Source organism: Onychomys torridus, chromosome 18 (genome assembly GCF_903995425.1).
Source record: "Onychomys torridus chromosome 18, mOncTor1.1, whole genome shotgun sequence".
In the NCBI taxonomy this organism is placed as follows: Eukaryota; Metazoa; Chordata; class Mammalia; order Rodentia; family Cricetidae; genus Onychomys; species Onychomys torridus.
In genome coordinates, this window is record NC_050460.1 from 42,630,020 (window position 1) to 42,648,876 (window position 18,857).

General features: G+C 52.1%; 1 protein-coding gene across 1 annotated transcript in view; it reads right to left on the reverse strand.

The window, feature by feature from the left end:
• Positions 1 to 18,857, reverse strand: part of Cdh23 (cadherin related 23) — a 380,451-nt gene that overhangs the window by 120,311 nt on the left and 241,283 nt on the right. Inside the window, exons 15-18 of the mRNA XM_036167012.1 lie at positions 9,436 to 9,500; positions 7,608 to 7,845; positions 5,412 to 5,517; positions 4,496 to 4,623 (exon numbers count right to left, since the gene is read on the reverse strand). Of these exons, the coding sequence (XP_036022905.1) occupies positions 4,496 to 4,623; positions 5,412 to 5,517; positions 7,608 to 7,845; positions 9,436 to 9,500 (537 nt within the window). The remainder of the gene's footprint in view (positions 1 to 4,495; positions 4,624 to 5,411; positions 5,518 to 7,607; positions 7,846 to 9,435; positions 9,501 to 18,857) is intronic.

Below are 18,857 nucleotides of genomic sequence, written 5' to 3' on the forward strand. Positions count from 1 at the left end.
CTGTCTGCAATCGCTCACTGAAAATTCCTCCCAGTTGCCCTCTTCACTGAAGACTCTCTGGCTCCCTCGGCTCCATGCTTCCCACCTCAGCTCAATAGAGCGGCGAGAGGCTCAGGAGCTGGCTGAGCGCCCCTCTCATCCCCTCCATGTCACAGTGTTCAGTGGGTCCCACTACAAGGTCCTCAGAGCTCAGGGAACTGCGGGCTCTTCCTGGGGACAGAGCCTGCCTTTGCTGAATTCTTTTGCTATAGTTCCTTCTGCATGAGCAAGCAGGGGCTCCCCTGGCTCTCCTCTCCTTGGGACTATAGACAACCCCAACCTGCTGCATGGTAAGTTCCCCGGAATCAATTGCTCTATTTCTTCCCAAATCCGTCCCCTATTCTGTCCCATACATAGGTTCATTCTCTTCCCGAGAAACTGGGAGCCTTGCAGGCCCTCCTGTCATCCAGGGTCCCCACGGGCCACTTGGGTCTCACCCAGGCTCCTGGCGTGGGCTCAAGTGCTTTGGGTACCCACACACATTGAGACTTCTGCCTGGCTGCATGAAGCGATGTCGAGAATGTCAGCGACAGAGCACAAGGCAGAAACTTATTAGCGGTGATATTTCCCCGGATTCCGGCGCTGCACTCGCTATTAGTTCTGATTCAGTGGCTCCCTCTATAAAAGCTTATTGTCCCCTAATGGGAAATCTACAAACCGAGTTTGACTTCTTTATTAAAAACCAACAAGCAGTGGGTGAAAAGGAATCACCTGGTTCCTCACCTGCTCCTCCTTGCCCAAGCCTGAAGGTGTTCCATCACCTCGCCCCACGCCAGCCTGCGTGGGAAGACCTCCACCCATTAGTCAATGAAAGCTGTTGCTGTTATTTTATTTTTTCAGGCAAGAGAAAATCCCTTTCGGCCAAGGGAGGAGGCAGCTTTAGCAGAGTGACAGCTACTTAAAAATCACCCACGTGCAAAATCAACCCGAAGGCGGTGACCTTTTCAAGTGTGGTCCTTAGAAACTGAGTGACTATGCTGTCCAAACGCCCTGCTTGGGAGCCGGAGCTGGCTCTCTCAGAGCCACGGTGGCACCTGTCTTTGTTGCCGGCTGCTCCTGCTGCCAGATGGCTGGGTTAGACTCAAGGGAGGTGCAGACCCCTGAGGGCTCCGCTGACATCATGGGGGGGATGTGAAAATGGGGGATCTTCTGCTTGCTCTGCTGGGGCTCACTAGCTTGCCTAACGGAGAGTGGCGGAGCTTGCCCTCACCCCCAACATGGAGTGTCTTCTGCCTGGGATCAGGGCCAGGAAGGCTGTTACCCAATCTTTCATTTGCATGGGGAAAGGCTAGCCCAGTCCTTGGCCTTCCACTTCCTGCTTGCTCTGGTCCCCTGGAGGGGCTGAGACAAGAAGAGCAGAGGCCATGTCAGGCCTCTGTCTTTAATGAGCCACAGAGAGCAGAGTCTGGGTTTCAGTGTCCCGAAGGCAGATCGTAGCCTGATTATGACTAGTGTGGCCCCTTCACAGGAAGCAGCAACAGAGCATAGGTGACCCCAGCAGGGCCACTCAGTGAGAACTACAGTTCTACAGTTACTGTATTTTGGTTTATTGAGGGTATCCATCTGTAGCCCAGGCTAGCCTGGAATTGACTATGTAGCCCAGGCTGATCTTGAACTCACGACTGTCCTCCTGCTTCAGCTTTTCCAGGTTATAAGCATGAGCCATAAGAAGCACACTTTACTTGATAAGATACTCCTGGCTCAATTAATCCTATTCACGGGGTGGAGGTGGGGAGTCTCTGAAGAGTACTGGGCTCAGTCCCATGTGGGATGCACTAGGCTTCCCAGCCTGTGACTATGGAGAGAAAAATGTCAAGTCAGCCATTACTCAGGTGCGGGTTCAGTTCCAGCTCTGTCACTGGTAAGCATAAGGAAGCAGAGGGACTTCTCTCTGCTGACTTGTCAGCTTCCTCCGTCAAAGGCCTAGAAGAGACTGGGCCACAGGAAGCCCCTGGCTCCATAGTGGAGGCCCCGTGTGGTTTAGTTTCCTATGGCGCCTACCTAGGCCAGAGTGGACCACTTCAACCTGCCTTCCTGACCTCCACTGTCTTAGTGAGTGTCAAATGTCAACTTGACACAGCTTTAGAGTCATCTGAGGGAGTCTCAGTCAAGAGACTGGCCTGTGGCCCAGTCTGAGGGACTGTCTTGATCCATGATTGATATGGGAATGGCCCAGCCCACTGTGGGTGGCACTATTCCCTAGGCAGGTGGGCCTGGGCTATATAAGAAAGAGTTGAGGGCTGGAGAGATGGCTCAGAGGTTGAGAGCACTGACTGCTCTTCCAGAGGTCCTGAGTTCAATTCCCAGTACCCACATGGTGGCCCACAACCATCTGTAATGAGATCTGGTGCCCTCTTCTATATACATAATAAATAAATAAATCTCTAAAAAAAAAAAAAGAAAGAAAGAAAGAAAAGAAAGAGAGCTGAGCAGACCTTTAAGTGAGCCAGAGGACAAGCTAAGAAGCTCTGCTCCTTCCTGGTTTCTGCTTAAATTCTTGCTCTGACTTCCTCTTGGACATGGACTGTGACCTGGAAGTGTAAGCCAAATAAAGCCTTTCCTCCCCAGGGAGGGTTGCTTTTGTTCAGTTTAATCAGCAAAAGAATGAAACTGGAACCCTCCCCCAACACACACACCCTTACCCCTCCTAGATCCCTGTCCCGAAGCCTAGAGGGTCCTATTCAACATCCCCCTATTCTCCAGGGCTCTTATCTGCACAAGGGCATGCTGGGCATGCTGGGCATGCTGTTGTTGGCACACACAATTGTCTGTCCTGTCATCTGTGGTGATGTCAACACACCAGGGGCTGTCTGTGTGGTCTCAAGCCCGTCTCATAGTAACACAGAGACAGGCACCATGATTGTCCTCATCTGCGGATGAGAACACTGAGTGGTGAGAAGCTCAGAACACACAGTTAGTGGGTAGTGGAGGCAGGTTCTAAGCCACATGCCCTCAGGAAGACCCCAGGAAGAGTTGTGCTCCTCCATCATTCCACTTGGGGTGTGGCCCCAGTATCACTGGGCCCCATGTCACTCCTTTCCAACTCCCCAGGCTTCATGTGCTTCAAATGCAGAGAGAATGCATAGCAGGAGGTGATGGGTGGGAGAGAAGCCTGGGTGGGTCAAGGGTCAGTGTGTGGCTCTGATTAGGGCAGGGTTAGTGATCAAGATGTGGAAACCAAGGCCAGGCCAGGGAGGCATGGTCAGTGTCAGGTCATGTGATGAGCACTAGACAGGGTCATTGCTACTGGGGTATATTCTGGCTCTTTGGTGCTACCCTGGTGGGTTAAGGCAGGAGGTTGTGGGTTCAAGATAAGTCAGTGTTATAGGGGACTCCTGTGACTCTCCCCTTCTTTTCCTCCACCATTCCCTGAAGCAAAGCCCTGACTCTCTGAATATCCCTGAGCTGTCCCTATCTCTGCATAGCCTCCCTTCCCTGCCACCCCAGTGTCCTGCTCCCTGGGGGCTTTCTCAGGCACCACCTAGACATCTCCTCACCTCAACTCCACCCTGGTCAGGCGGGAAGTAGAGTCTCCTGTCCTGACTAAGACTTGTCTGCTACAAAGCCGGTCCCAGCCTCAGGCTGATTAAAGGTCAGGTGTGGGGGCTGCCCCAGAGGCTGCCTGGAGCTGGCTGTGACAGGAAGGCCAGCTGCAAGCCTGCTCTGGGGACTTTCTGGGCTTGTGTTCCACTCCCCTGAGTGTGTCCCAGCTGACAGCCTGGTTGAATTCTCCAGAGCCCGGAATGCGGACATTCATTCACCCTCTGTTGCCAATAGGGGGGCGGGGGCTGCCAGTGCATGCTTAGGTGTGTGTGGGGGTGTCCCAGGAGGGAAAGGCATGCTGGCCCTGCTGTCAGGCCATGCTCTGTGTCCCCGGCATGGCTGGGGGAGCGGCACATGGCAAATGAGCCAGTGTGGAGATGGATTCGGGCACTGATAATTTCAGACAGAAAAGCACTAAGGTGTGTTTGATATTCATGTCAGACAGGCAGCAGGTTGCGTTCAGGCCCCTTTCTATATTCAGAGGACCAGAGAGAGAGTAAGGAAAAGGGAAGAGAGGGATAAAGAGGGACAGGGAAGAGGAACAGCGACCTTCCCATCATTCCTTTGGACTGGGTGGAATGTGGCTCCAGAGGAAGGGGTCCTCCACCATCTTCCTCTTTTGTCCCCCCCAGCCTTGCTTTCCAGAGGGTATCACAAGGCTTCCCGTGGAGCCTAAGCAGGGCTGTTCATCTCTCACTGAGCTCCAGGGCTCTGGGTCTCTCTGGCCACGCAGGCCGGTGGCTTGGCAGCTAAAGCAATGGAACTGGGTGCTGGGAGCAGGGTTTGGGACAGTATCAGCTGTGGGGACATAGCCCTTCCCCCACTAGGCAGAGGGGAGGCCTCCAACATGCCAAGAAGCATTCACCACCACCCCTCCCCCTGGAAAAGCAAGGCCAGTGCCCTGGATACTTACAAACACCTCAATGGTGACAGGGACGGTGCTGTAGAGAGGCGGGTTGCCAGCATCCTTGGCCATGACTGTTAGGTATATCAGTCCATTGGGTATCTGTTCGTAATCCAGCGGGCGGCTCACACTGATCACTGGAACAGCAGGAACAAGGACCTTAATAAGCAGAGTTCAGCCACCTGATCGCAGAGTTTCCCTTGGGTACAGGCAGCATGGCAAGCCTCCTGGGCCTCCCTTGGTCTAGTGAACTGCCAGTGCTCGGTCACTATTGTGGTAACAAGGCAACTTGGCCATCATTCCTCTGGACTCCACAGAACTTGGCTTCTGGGAAAGAGTTCCCCCACCATCTCCCATTTCTTTCTTTCCCCTTTTCCCCCCCTGAGACAGGGTTTCTCTGTGTAGCTTTGCGCCTTTCCTGGAACTCGCTTTGGAGACCAGGCTGGCCTGGAACCCACAGAGATCCACCTGCCTCTGCCTCCCAAGTGCTGGGATTAAAGGCGTGCACCACTACCGCCGGGCCCCATTTCTTTCTTTAGGTGAAGACTATTCCCTCAGTGAAGGGAAGGCTGTGTGGCCTGAGAAGGCCAGGAGGTAGCCTCACAGACCTGCCCAAAGGACAGTGAGGCTCGTCCAACCTGCCTCCTCCATGGACTCTAGTCATCTCCCGCTTCCAGCTACACCTGCATGCTTGGCCATGGGCCTAAGATGCAGAGAAAGGTCTGGCTGGTATGAGACAGCTTTTGGCCTTGGGGAGATATAACCTCTGGCCACACCCTACTCCAGCCACAGGGGCCCAGCAGCCCCCAGAAAAGTGCAGGGTGTATGGGAGATGGAGGGTGCCCCTGCCTCTGGAGGGGCCATGACTGCAAGGGGTCCACCAATCCTCTTCCCAGCTGGCCCTTCCTCCCTGCCAGGCTCGCACCTCCATAGCCTTCATACACGCTGATGTCGAAGTAGCTGCCGAAGGCCGATGCATTAACGATGCTATAGGTGATCTGGTTGTTGGGAGGGGAGTCTTCATCTGTTGCCTGTAAAGAATGGGGCAAACAGGCTCTGGTGAGCTCACCAAAGACCTGGGGCCAGGAGAGAGCGGTGGAGAGGGAGCCTTGCTCCCCTCGGCTTTTCTTGGCATGGTGTACCTCAGGTCACCTCCTGGCCCAGGACCTCAGAGACCTTCTTATTCCTCAAAAGGAACCCACTCCTGGCAAAACCCTGTTCCCTCTACTTGTGGGCACAGAGCTGGGCTTGAAAGTGTGGCTGGGCTGTCCCAGAGGATGTCTGGCATGTCAAGTGTCCCATATTCTCTGTCCCAGCCCCAACACATCAAGTCACAGATGCACTCCACCTCAGAGATCAGCCTGTGATGACTGCTATGCAGTTTGTCCCCAATGGTCCATGCATTGATGACTTGGTCCTCGGGGGGGGGGGGCAGTATTAAGAGGTGGTGGGGTTTATAAGGAGTGGGGCCTCGTGGGAGACAGTTATGCCACCAATTTTGGAGGGACTCCGATCAAGATCATGTTACTATAGAAAAAGGCATGTCTGCCCTCGAATCTGTCTTGCTTCTTATCGAGCTGTGTGGGCTTTCTCGCCTGGTCTACCCATGATGCTGTTTGCAACACTGTGAGGTAGCCACGGGGCCCTATCAGAGGTCAAACTGATGGGCATACACGTCACTTTGTTTTCATTATAAAGTATGCAACCTCGGCTATTGTACTCCAGCAAGAGAAAACAGATCAGGACAGGGGCGGGCCCTTGGGTATTCTGCTAACGCTCTCTTCATGCCCACTGTAATTTCTTCTAATTGCTGCTTGCAATTAGTCCATCAGCCTCCTGTGCATAGGGCCCTATGGCTCTGGAGTGCAGAAGGTTCTCAAGTAATAGTTGGTTCCTATTAAATGCATGTGGCATGTAAGCAGGGAGGGTAACAGGCATTCAGAAAGCGACCAAGGATTCTTCCTCCTTTGACTGGAAGGGGCCTCTTTCTCTTGAGAAAGCCTCCAGGGCTTTCCAGCAAGCTGGCTCTTCCTGGGGCCGAGCCAAAGGGAAGGGCAGGGGCTCTGGGGAAACCATGCCAGGCTAGGTGGCTCACGGTCCCACCTCCTGTGGACCCCATGCCTACTCTTCGCCCTTGCCTTTGTCACTGTTTATTTCAGAAACAAGCTCCAAGGAGAGACCCTGGGTCCTGTCACTCCGGAGGTGAGGATGGGGAAGAGGGGAGGGGATGTGAAGTCTCTGGTTAGTGCTCACTGCCGGGCACTAGGAACTTACGAAGAACAGAGCCCCCATTTCAGGTGGGCCCCCGCTCTCTCCTCACAGGCTATGTCTTCCCTGCCCATCTCTCCCTTGCTTCCCCTCTTGGGGTTTCTGTGGCTACTTCATATGTGTGTGTACATTCCCAAGTGTGTGTGTACACATGGGTACAGATATGTGTGCACCTGTGTGAATGTGTGTGGAGGCCAGAGGTTGACATCAGGTGTCTTCTTCAATGTTCTTTGCTTTATCCTTTGAGAGAGGCTCTCTCTCTCTCTGTCTCTCTGTCTCTCTCTGTCTCTGTCTCTGTCTCTCTCTCTCATTTTTTTTGAGACAAGGTTTCTCTGTGTAAGAATCCTGGCTGTCCTAGGACTTGCTCTGTAGACCAGGCTGGCCTCAAACTCACAGAGATCTGCCTGCCTCTGCCTCCCGAGTGCTGGGATTAAAGGTGTGCATCACCACTGCCCATCATTGAAATTAGACCTTGCAAATTGGCTAACATGGATCCTCCTGTCTCCCTTCTTCAGCACTGAGATTATAGATGTGAGTCACTTTTTACAGGGGAGTTCGGGACTGAACCCAGGTCCTCATGTTTGATGGCAAGCCCTTTCCTACAGAGCCATCTTACCACGCTAATGGTGGTCTTGCATTGGGACTGCTACCCTACTCTCGGGCCTTGTAAAGGACACAGGGGATGTTTTGTGCTAAATGGCTGGATATCTGTGTTGAGGCAGACACTCTGAATGTGTCACTCTGAGTGCCAAGGGGCAGAAGGTGATGCTCAGAGAAATGCCAGGCATGTAGATGGGAATCTGATACCTCCCGCAAGAACTCAGAGAACAAGTGTAGGGCTCCTGGGCCTTACCCTGAGCCGCACCAGCTGTGTGACAGATGGCTCATTCTCCCTCAGAGCGCCCACATAGGCATCCTTCTGGAAGGTGGGCACGTTGTCATTGACATCCAGCACATTGATCCGGACCCGGCCTGTGGTCTCCTCGCCACCTCCATCCCGGGCAATGACAGTCAAGGTGAAACGCTGGATGAGTTCATAGTCCAGTCGAGCTATGAGCATGATGAGTCCCGTGTCCTTGTCCAGTGAGAACCTGTGTCAGGCAGGGAGAGGATGCCAGGATTAAAGCAAGCTGTGGATGAGCTCCTGCAGGGATCAAGGACCAGGTGACAGGCCCCTCTCTGTGAGCAGGAGCTCTGCCTACTGGGCATGGTTAGATAATAGAGAATCAAGGATACAAATTCTGCCATCTGATACTGGAGAAGGGTGCTGGGTCCTCTCTCTTGGAGCCGATACTCTCATTTGCTGGAGGGACCAAGCCTTTGGGAAGAGGCTAGTACAAGGGTTCTGGGTATCATGAGGGTCAGTGAGACCAACCCTCCAACTATCCCTCTAAATGTACCCTTTAGAAACCCATGTGAGCTGCCAGGACCGTGTGTAGACTCTGCCTGTTCAGCAGCTGCCAGCATTCAAGCCTGGAAAGTCCCTTGGGAAGCCCTGGGCCCTGAGATGGGAGAAGAGGAGCGAGCCAAGATGACCAGGCCCCATAAACACTGGGCCCGTGAGAGCTACATGACCCTGTGCATCCCGTCACTGCTGTGCCTCTACCTAATGTGGAGCCCTCTGACACAGTGTGTCCAACAGTGACACCCAGCAATGCCAGTGACACACCTAACAGGGTCCCAGTCTCTTCCTGATCATTCATAGACTGTCTGGTCTGTTAATGCAAGCTCACAGCCAGACTGCCTCACCTAGTTAGGCTTCCAAATGGATATGACTATTCAGTGTATGTGTGTGATAGTGTGTGTGCAGGTGTACTAGTTTGCACATATGTATGGAAGCCAGGGATCAACATTAGCTGTCAGACGCCATGCCGTCTATCTTTTTTTTTTTGAGACGGGGTCTCTCACTAATTTGGCCAGGCTGTCTGGCCTTTGAACCCCACAGGGCATCCTCCTGTCTCTCCCTCCCCTGGGATTACAAGCATGTACCATCATACCTGGCTTTTTTTTTTTTTTTTTTAAACATGAGTTCCCGGGGGATCAAACTCGGATCCTCACACTTGCATGGTAAGCATGTTCCTGACCGAGACATCACCCCAGCCCTAGGCTGCTCATTCTTAGCAGTGGACCTGCCCTGTGAATTCAACCAGGCCTTTGACAGACAGACCTGCCCTTGGCCTCTGATAATTGATGAGGAGAGGCAGGCCGGGGCTAGCCAAGGATTATATTACCATTATGTTCAGGGCAGCACAGAGACAAACGGTCCAACTAGGAGCTGCTGCATGCCAAGAGTCACTCTCCTGGTAGAGGCCATGTGTCCTGGTGGTAAAGGCCATGTACAGAGGCCTGGCCCTGTTGCCTACCAGCTGTGTGAATTTTTGTAAGTAACTCAGCCTCTCGGAGCTGGGATTTCCTGTTGGATGGAGATGACAAGAGTACTGAGAACTGAACTCCTTATTACTATCAGTAATAAGGGATGACCCAGGCCCCAGGCCGATGCATAGTGAGTGTTTGACAGAGAGCCTGGTGCACACAGTCAGGCCTCAAATGTCCTCTGTGGCTGCTGGTGGCAGGTGTTGTAGAGTTCTGATTCTTGGGGCTTCCCTTGGGCTCAGGGCAGTTTGCTGGACTCTTGTGAGTCTTCAGAGGCTGCTGCCAAGGGGCCGGGGGCAGGAACTCACCTGTCAGGGTCATCACTGAAGAAGTAGTTGACTTCCCCGAAGGTGCCCACGTCATTGTCAGTTGCCTGCAGTGGTAAAAGAGGAGACGTGACTGGTAGGCCGGGAAAGGGCACAGGCAACCTGTACCACTTCTATATGCCTCCTATGGCCCAGCCAAACTGCCCAGAGCCCATGCTGTTTAGTAAGGTGGTCACTGGCCACAGACGGGAGAGCACAGTCCTTTAGAAGGCTGTGTGGCTGGGGCTATTGGCTTTTGTTTCACCCTGGACACAGCTACAATCTACAGTGCAGGCTGAAGAAAGCTGCCCAGGCGTTCCTTCCCACTTTGCCTCTCCTCTCCTCTCTGTTCTGCACATTCAACAGGCCCTCCATATAGGGCACTGTCCTCTACCTGAACTCTGGCTTCTTCCTAGGCTAATGCTTTGGAGCTGGGTTAGCTGTGGCTTGGTCCCCCAGGTGCCAGTTGGCTGGGCTGACCTTGGGGTTCACTTACATTGGCTTTATTCTCAGGCTTCTCTCTAAGATCGGATGTGAATCGGCAGCTAAAAATATGCTTTAATGCCTCTCTGCTCAATATTTTCCGAGGTTCTTTTTTAAAAGCTCCCAGATTCTATGAAATCTATTAAACTCTACGTTCTTTATAATAAACCTGAATTTTCATGAGAAGCTAATGCGTGCTCGGTATATCCAGTTCCGGAAGGCAGATAGATGAATAATATATTTCTATCCCAAATGAATGAAATGAAAAATATGTTTATATCCAGAGAATTAAGACCTTAGTTAACCAGAAAATGTGGCTATTCATAAAGATGCCATTTCTGAGGGCTCTGGGCTGCCTGCTTTCAGGGCACTGCCTCCTGCACCCAGTTTCCACTCAACATCTCCACAGCGATGGTCCTAGCGTCTGTGTGCAGACAGACCCCCGTCCTCCACCATGGTCCCAGCCAGGTTCAGAGCTGGGTTAAGCTTCTCAGTGTCTGTGCTAGGTAGATACAGAAGAAGACACTGCCCCCTGAGGGCTTCCCCTGCCTGAGCCATTCCTCATGACAACTTCATCACCAGAGACTGGGTACCTCGCCCACACAGAGGTGCCATTCTTATAACAAATGCAAATGACAGATGGGGAAACTGAGGTACCATGAAGATCCATAGTTTATCCAAGGTTCACAGTCTGAAGCAGAACAAAGCTCACTTTGCATCCCATGCCCCTGGCTGCTGAGTGGTCTCCTCTAACCCAAGAGGAGGATTGTTCCAGAAGGAAAGGAGCCTGAGTATTCCAGGGCAGAGGCAACCACAGCTCCCTAGGCAATGCCTTTGTTCTCTCCTTCCAGGGATGGAGGAGAAGGGAGGGTTGGGAGAACTTCATGCCCTTCATCCCTAAGTCCCAGGGGCAACGTAGCATCTAGGGTATCACCAGATGTCAGCACTGTTTCTGCGTCTAAGGAAAAACTGATTCCACATCATGGAGTCCTTTGGTGGAGACCAGGGTGGGGTAGAGGCACAAGATGGCACCTGTGGAACCAAACATCATCCTCCTCTGTTTGAGGAAAGAGGTGGTGATGCTGCAGAGTGGGGCCTCCACGTGCTGGGCTCTGGCTGGCACAGTGCCTGGCACATAGCAAGGGCCGGTGCTTCCTGGTGCCAAGGAATGAATGGGCAATATCTAACAAGAGAAGGAATGTGGGGAGGGAAACATGAAGAGAGAGGGAAGGAAGGGGGAAGGGTGGTTGATCATACTTGTCTGCATGGTTGGATCTGGAGTCAAATAAAAAGCAAGCTGCCGGGCATACGTGTGAGGGATTTTCTTGAGCAGGTTATTTGAGGTGGGAAGACACAATGCTATGTATGTACCCCCACACAAAAGGAGGTGGAAGACGATGTTTCAGCTTTGCCTGTTTGCTTTCACTCTTGCAGGCAAGTTCCTCTACTTTAACGCTGCTGCTATTGTTGCTGCTGCTGGTGGTGGCGGTTCCTTCGCTGCTATCAGAACCCAGCCTCTGCAGGCTTCTAAGCAGACTGAAGACCAGCAGCAGCTCTCCAGGAATCCTCTAGACCTTCAGGGCTAGGTAGGACTATGGAGGCATCCAGCCTTGTAGACTGAGCAGCCACTAGGTTCTCGGCTTCGCCATGTACAACAGCCATTGTTGGATTACCCTGACCTGGTTATGTAAGCCAATCTAATAAATTGTCCTTCTGTAGATATTCATTCTATTGGCTCTGTTCCCCCAACTAATACAGAAGGATTTAAATGGCACTCAAAGGGAGGGGAGTCAGCCAGAGAAGAGAAGGGCAACAGTGACCCATCAGAAACTCACTTCTGCCTTGAAAGAAGGTCCCATGTAGGTCCGGGGACTTTCCCTTCACTCTTCTGGGGGCCTTACAGAATAAACATGAGCTGTTGGGACAGGAAGAACTGCTGAGCTCCCCTGGAGTTTGGGCCTAGAACAGCTGAGGCCCAGGGGAGTCCACTGGTGAGCCCCTGGGGATCAGGTGAGACCATCTTAATGCAGACACTGGCCTCTTGCCCTAAGGCATACCCTCCCTTCCCTGGGTGGACGGACTCAGTATAGCTTCCAAAGAGTCTGGTTGGTCCCTGGGGTCCTTTCACTGCCTGCTCAGGCCACCAAGGCTGACGAGGGGACATTTGTGAGCCCTTTGGTGTCACTGTTTAATGATTGTGTGAAATATGTTGGCCCAGAACCAAGGTGTGGGCTGGTTTTCTTTCTTAACTGCCTGAAGCCAGGGTGAGGTCAAGAACTCTGTGCCCTATGAGGTGGGGAGCGGAGGGGCTACCAGCCCGTCTACCTCACACAGCCACCTCCAGTTCAGGCTGGACCACAGACAACACCAAGGACAGCGTAGGCTGTGCTGCTCTGTGCACAGGCTTAGGGCCCTTCTCTGGCTTGTCTTACCTGCTCTTCCTGCTCTCCTTGAAGCCTTAGTTAACACGTTAACCTGCAGCCCTTTTAGCCTGGGGCTCGCCTGATGCGGGGTAAGGGCAAGCTGACAGATGTGCTTGAAATCTAGCTGGGACCAGTAGAGGTACTTGTGTATCTGTCTATAGGGACATCTGTGCCCATCTGAATGGTGTAGGATAATAAGTGAACCCGTGTGTGTGTGTGTGTTTGTGTGTGTGTGTATGTGTCTATATATGTGTGTGTGTGTGTATATATATGTATATACGTGTGTACATAGGTATGTATGTATGTATAGATGTGTTTGTGTGTATATATGTATGCATGTATATGGGGTATGTGTGTTATGTATATAAATGTGTACACATATGTATGTGTCTGTATTTATGTATACATATATATGTTTGTGTGGGGGAGTATGTATGTATATTTGTAGAATATGTGTACATGCATGTTTATGTGTGAATATGTATGTATTTGTGTGTATATGTATGTGTATGTGAGTGTTTGTGAATTATGAGCTCATGCATATCTCTGTGTCTATCTGGATATATGTGTTTTTGTGTATGTGTATATGTGTGTGTTTGTTGGGTATGTGCACATGCGTGTCTGTGTGTATATGTGTCTGTCTGTATGTATATGTGTACTCGTGTGTATGTTTATATATGTGTGTACGTGTTCTTGGAATATGTGCACACACATGTCTGTGCATGTGGAGACCAGAAGTCAGTCTCAGATATTCTTCCTCAGGAAGCATCCACCTTGCTGGAGAAGGGTCTCTCACTGGGACCTGGGGCTTGCTGATCAGGTGAGGGTGGCCGGCCGGTGAACCTCAGGGAGCCTGTCACTGCCTCCCAGCGCTGGGATTACAAGCAGGTGCCGTCACACTCAGCTCTTCATAGGGATTTTTGAGGTTGCACTCAGAGCCCTATGTTTGTGCAGTCAGCTGAGCCTCCTCCCAGCCCCATGAGTCTCTATTTGTGACCACAACCCTACCAAGTAGGTGCTTATAACCCACCCCCATTACAGCTTCAGTATGAAAGGTCCCTACATGCTCATGCATTGAAGGCTTGATCTCCAGCTGGGAATGTGATTTTGGAGGTTGGAGAAACTTTGGGAGATGCAGCCCAGAGGGAGGAAGCAGGTCACTGGGGGATCCTGGCCCTTTCGTGTCATTTCCTTGTGTGCACTCTTCAAGTACTAAGGACTGTATCCATCATATGCTTCTATCACTAGGATGTTCTGTCCAAGGTCATGAGACCAAATGACCATGGGTTGGACTCTCTCAACCCGTGAGCCAAAATAGATCTTCCCTCCCTTAACTTGTCCTGTCAGGCAGGCATTTTGGTCTCTACTATAGAAAAACAACTTTTTACCAATGGTGAAAATGGAAGTCCCACGATGCTTAGGTACACGATGCTTGGGTACCTGTCTTCATGTCCCTGTTTCAACCCATCCGGTGCCTTGAGGGACACAGGACCCCTGAGTGCTACCCTCAGAGCTGGACATCCAGCACCCTACTGTCAGGCAGCTGCTGGCCTGCCTCCATGCCTGCCCAGATCTGTCTGCTCGATCACCCAGCAAGCTCTCTTCTTTCCCAGACTTGCTCACAGCAGCTCCCTGAAGATCATGGCCATAGCAAGTGACAGACAGGCCATGGCTCCCATCAGGACATGGCCAAAGGCCTGTGGATGGAGAATATAATTCTCTGTAGATACAAGCATCCCTTCTCTGCCACAGTCCAGAAATGAGTACACAGATGTCCTGCAGGAGACTCCTTGGGGTCTCTGGGTCAGGCAGGTGGCTTCAGGGATGGTGGGGAAGGGGCACAGTGGATACACAGGTGTCCCAGATTGTACTTAGCTACCCAGGCAACCATGGTCTCTAGGTGAATACTTCAACTAGTCTCCAGTACCTGATTCTGGCACTTCTGTCAAGGCTACCCCATCTCGTCTTCCCTGGGTGCTGAGTGGATGCTCACATACAGATGTACATCTGCTAGTGCGTTTTACTAGTGGTCAAGGTTCTGGAAGGGCTTTCGGGGGCAAGGTATAAAATCTAATGGCCAAAATGACTGTTCTCCATGGGCACCAGAGAGGCGGCTCAGCAGTTAAGAGCACAAGCATGTGCTTCTTGAAGCTTGTTGCTGGGCAATCAGCATGGCTCCATTGGCAATTCGCTGCCCACTGCCCTGTGCATTGATGGAGCAGAAGTCTAATATGCTAGCCCTTTGGCAAAGTGTATGGCTTCACTGCAGCATAAAAGACTTTGAATTCTATGCACAACATAGGCCCTTCTAGAGGACCTGAATTTGGTTCCCAGCACCCATATCAGGCAGCCCATAATGGCCTATAACCCTAGTTTCAGGGAGTCTGATGCCATTTTCTAACCTCTGTTGGCACCTGTATACATATACAAAATGCACACACACACACACACACACACACACACACACACACACACACACACACAAATACCAATAAATTAAATATCTTTTAAAAAATGACTGTCCTTCTCGGCTACAACCCTTCAGTGGCTCCTAGTTATTGATGAACTAATCCAGACCAATATCCTGATGTCTAGACTAGCCACAGCCCACCTGGCCCTTGTTCCTGTAGCCACATCTTCTCTGATGCACCCTGAACTCTCCTCATGGTACCTCACTCCATCCCTTCAACTAAGACTCTAACCTACCCATCAGAACCCACCCCAAATGCCCCTTCCCTTGGAGAGCTCTCTGAACATTTGCTGGTCACAGCCAAGAGTCCTTGGTCATATCTCTCTTGGAATGCATAACACATTCTGGGGGTTCTGAAAACCACTCATGTGGCCCCCACATTCCTCCAGGTGAAGAATCACAGATCTAATGTGCTGTCACCTGTGGTGTCATACATGGGTTCAGTCTTTGCCAATGGAGTGAAATCCCATTTCTAGCCAAAGGGCTAATAAGTTGGACTTCTGCTCTATAAGCGGATGCTCCTGTGGCCAGTGAGGAGCCATGTGGATTGGTTAGGGGCAACCTGGGGTTCAAGAAGCACCTCAGAGTCAGACCACTTCTAAAGACCACAGCCTGGAGATGGATGACTCTTCGGGGGGACCACAGGCACAGCACAGTGGGTATGAAGGGCCGATGGAGGAGGGCTGGCCTACCTGGAGGCTTTCTGATAGCACCTCTTTCCCTCACTACTTAGTAAATTCTTTCTAGCTTTTCCATTGTCCCAGATGCTGTACCAGGAACCAAAGTGTCAAGTCCTCTTTGAAAGGCGACTTACACTCAGGGCAGAGAGTTAGATGGTTGAGAAAGAACTAGCCAGACCATGGAACACGGTGTCTAAAGCATGAGGAGATATGGCCGAGAATGAGCTCTAGGTAGGAGAGAGGCTTGGAGAGGCTGAACTGAATCACAGAAGGCTCTGGGGTAAGGTGCCTGGTGTCTGTAGAACAGCTACTGGCTGTGCATAGCAGGGTACCAGGCCTAGGGACTCAGAACATCTTTGCCTCCCCACTGGGCTTTCTATAGACTAGGAGGAATAACTGGGGGGTGGGGGGTGGGGTCACAATCTGTCTCCTTGGTCAGTGCCAAGCATCTTTCTCCATGGGTCAGTTCTGCTTCTGCCCCCATGGTCGGAACCTTGTGGTCAGCACGTGCCCTGGGTTTAGCACCTGCCCCTGTGGTCAGCACCTGTCCCACATGCCTCCCCTCTGGGGATAGAGTCATGCTAGGCTGGGGTGCCAGGTGACTGGTTTCGGAGGCATCTCCTCAACCTTGCCCTGCACTGCTTTCCTGGCAGGATGCATTCGGCATTTGAGCTTTGTGATTGTGCCCATGGTGCTTATTTTCGTGATGGACAATGCCAGCACAAGTGTAATTTTCTGCTGTGGACGAAAAGGAAAAAAAAATATAAATACACATGGGGAGAAAATTCCAAAGGTTAAGACAAGGTGAGTGGGAGAGCCTGGAGAGAGGGGGGATGGTCCCCCCACATTGGTCAGAAATGCCAGTCTCTGTTCAGTACATCCGTGGGAGGGGCGGTATACCTTGCCCTGCCCCCTGTGGGCATTTCACTAAAGGCCACAAATTTCACACATATTTTCTATATTTTCATCCCATCTTCCAAAATGGCTCTGTGGGACCCCCATTCTACAGAGAAAGTAGGGACCCAGGGTTCTGTGAGGTCAATTAGCTTGCCCAAGGTCACACAGCCATAGTTCAGGGATATGAACCAGACAGCTGTAGCCTGAGCTTCTAACCATGTGTCTTCCTGCACTTCCTGCAAATAGGGGGAAAGGGGTCTGGGTAAAGGAGCCAGGTGGCCCCTACAGGCAGGGTTCTCATCCCATCTCAGCCAGCTCTGCCCCTGCTTGGGCATCATCCCTCCAGCCTTGACAGAAGTGGGCAGCTCAGCTAGCATGGGCTTGGCTCTCCCAAGATGCATCCCCTCAGCTAGGGCCCTGGAACCCCTCAAGAGGTGCCTTCCACTGACCTCCAAAGAAGGTCCCCAGCTCTGCCCAAGCTTGGGCTTTGTCTGTGTGGGTGTCTTAGGCCTGACCTAAAGGGAGGGGCCGTGTTGTATGGTCCTTATCCTGACTTGTCTACTGAGGGTTCAGGCATCCTTGTGAAAACAGGTACCTCTGGCCTACCCAATCCTCCACATCCAGGCCTCCCTCTGTCTGTGGGTCCAGCGCTCATGTCAAGCTCAGCATCCTTGAGGGATTCCTAGGGACTTCCCGTGCCAACTGGGAGCAGGGCCTCCATGCATTCCCTGAAAGTGACTTCTTCCCACTAGTCTTTGTGATGAACCTTTCTCTCTCTCCTAGCTCAGGATACCTGTCCTGCCAGCACTGTCTCCTCACACATCCCTACACAACTGTCCAGGCACCTCCCTGTGGGCCCTTAACTTGGCCGTGTTGATATCATCTGCTATTGCTGAGGCTTAAACCCCACTGACTCCCCCCTGATCACATTGCCCTAGATGGGCTTTCTCGGGGCCTCCTTCCAAACACAGCTCCACCCTTCCTGGATGCCAAATTTGGCTATCTCTTTTCCTGTTGGGACACACCTCTCATCTGCACCCAAGCCAACCCCTCAAACCATTTTGGGAGACTAAAAGCTGTACCTCACTATACCTTTTCCCTTCCTGCATCTCCCTAAGTCTTTATACACACACCCTTCCTCTCCCCCTCCACCCCCGACTCTCTCCCTGGGTCTCAAACAGACCCACTTCCCAGTATCCTGTCTTTCCCTTCTATATACTTTCAGAAATTTCTTTTTTCTGTCTGGTTCAGGCAGGCAGAGAGCTCCCAAGTTACGAACACAGAGACATACAGATCATACATACACACCCCTCTTCAGTCTCAAGGGCTCCCCACCAGCCTCTGTGGTCTCCTCCACACCTCTCCCAGCCACCTGGACATCTCTCCCAGCAGGCCGATAGGCACATGCCCAGTCGCTCCTCACCCAACACCTGCACTCTGGTCACGCATGCACATCCAGACTCCCCGCACGTGTGTACAGGGGCTTCAGCTCTGAAGCACGGCAGGCCCAGCTGCCAGGCTACCTTGCAGTCAGCACTGGGTCCCAGCAACTTAGCAGGCATCGAGTGCAGTTCTGCTCTCGTGCACAGATCTGCAGAGAAGGGTGCCGGGCACAATTTGTTCAGGAAACAATAGCAACGTGTGACATGTCATAAGGATTGATGGAGCAGAAATTTACATGGCAGAATGCATTTTTAAACAGCTCCATTGAGCCCTGGTGCTGCACGGTCATACTTTTCACATTCATCATCGCCGGCCCAGACCCTTGGAGCAGCTCCTCAAACCAAGTGAGAACGGTGGCGTGTGGGGTGGGGTGGGGGGCTCTGCTGAGAAATTGGGGGTGGGGACTAGAGAGGATGGTCTAGGCAGGAGGGAGCTCCACTAGTGGGCCTGAGAGCATAGAGCTTTCTATGTGCTCCCTCCCACTGGGGCTGTAGATAACCATTCTGGGTGGAAAGTTACAGCCAGGGGACATCCAGGCTCTTCATGCTTCTGTGGCAATGCATAGCACATTGGGAAATTTCTTCCTTAAGTCAACTGAAGTGGCATTGAAGATGGGGCCACAGGGGCTCGGTGGTGGGCAGGGGTCAAGTACGGCAGGATGTTGCTGCTCTGAGTACCTCCTGGGTTGGCCATATTCACGGGAGAAGAGTTACTGATGGTGGCCCTGGGGAAAGTGTTAGGACTCTGAGGGATCAGATGGTGGGTAGTCCAGACAGCAGTGGGACCCGGGAGTGACTACAGGTTATAGGGAAAATGACAGGCAGGCTATGGTTGAGGAGAAAAGAGCCATCCTCAAGGAAGTCTCTGGTGCCTCGTCTGGGCTGAGTCTGTAGGAGGCCTGGAGTAAGAAGAATGAGAAGGCCAGAGCTGGACGTTCAGAATCCTCTGCTGGAGAGAGCATTACCCAAATGGGAAGACAGGAGGTGGAGTGCCTGAAGGATGGGAGCTGCAGAAGAGGGGAAAAGGGCC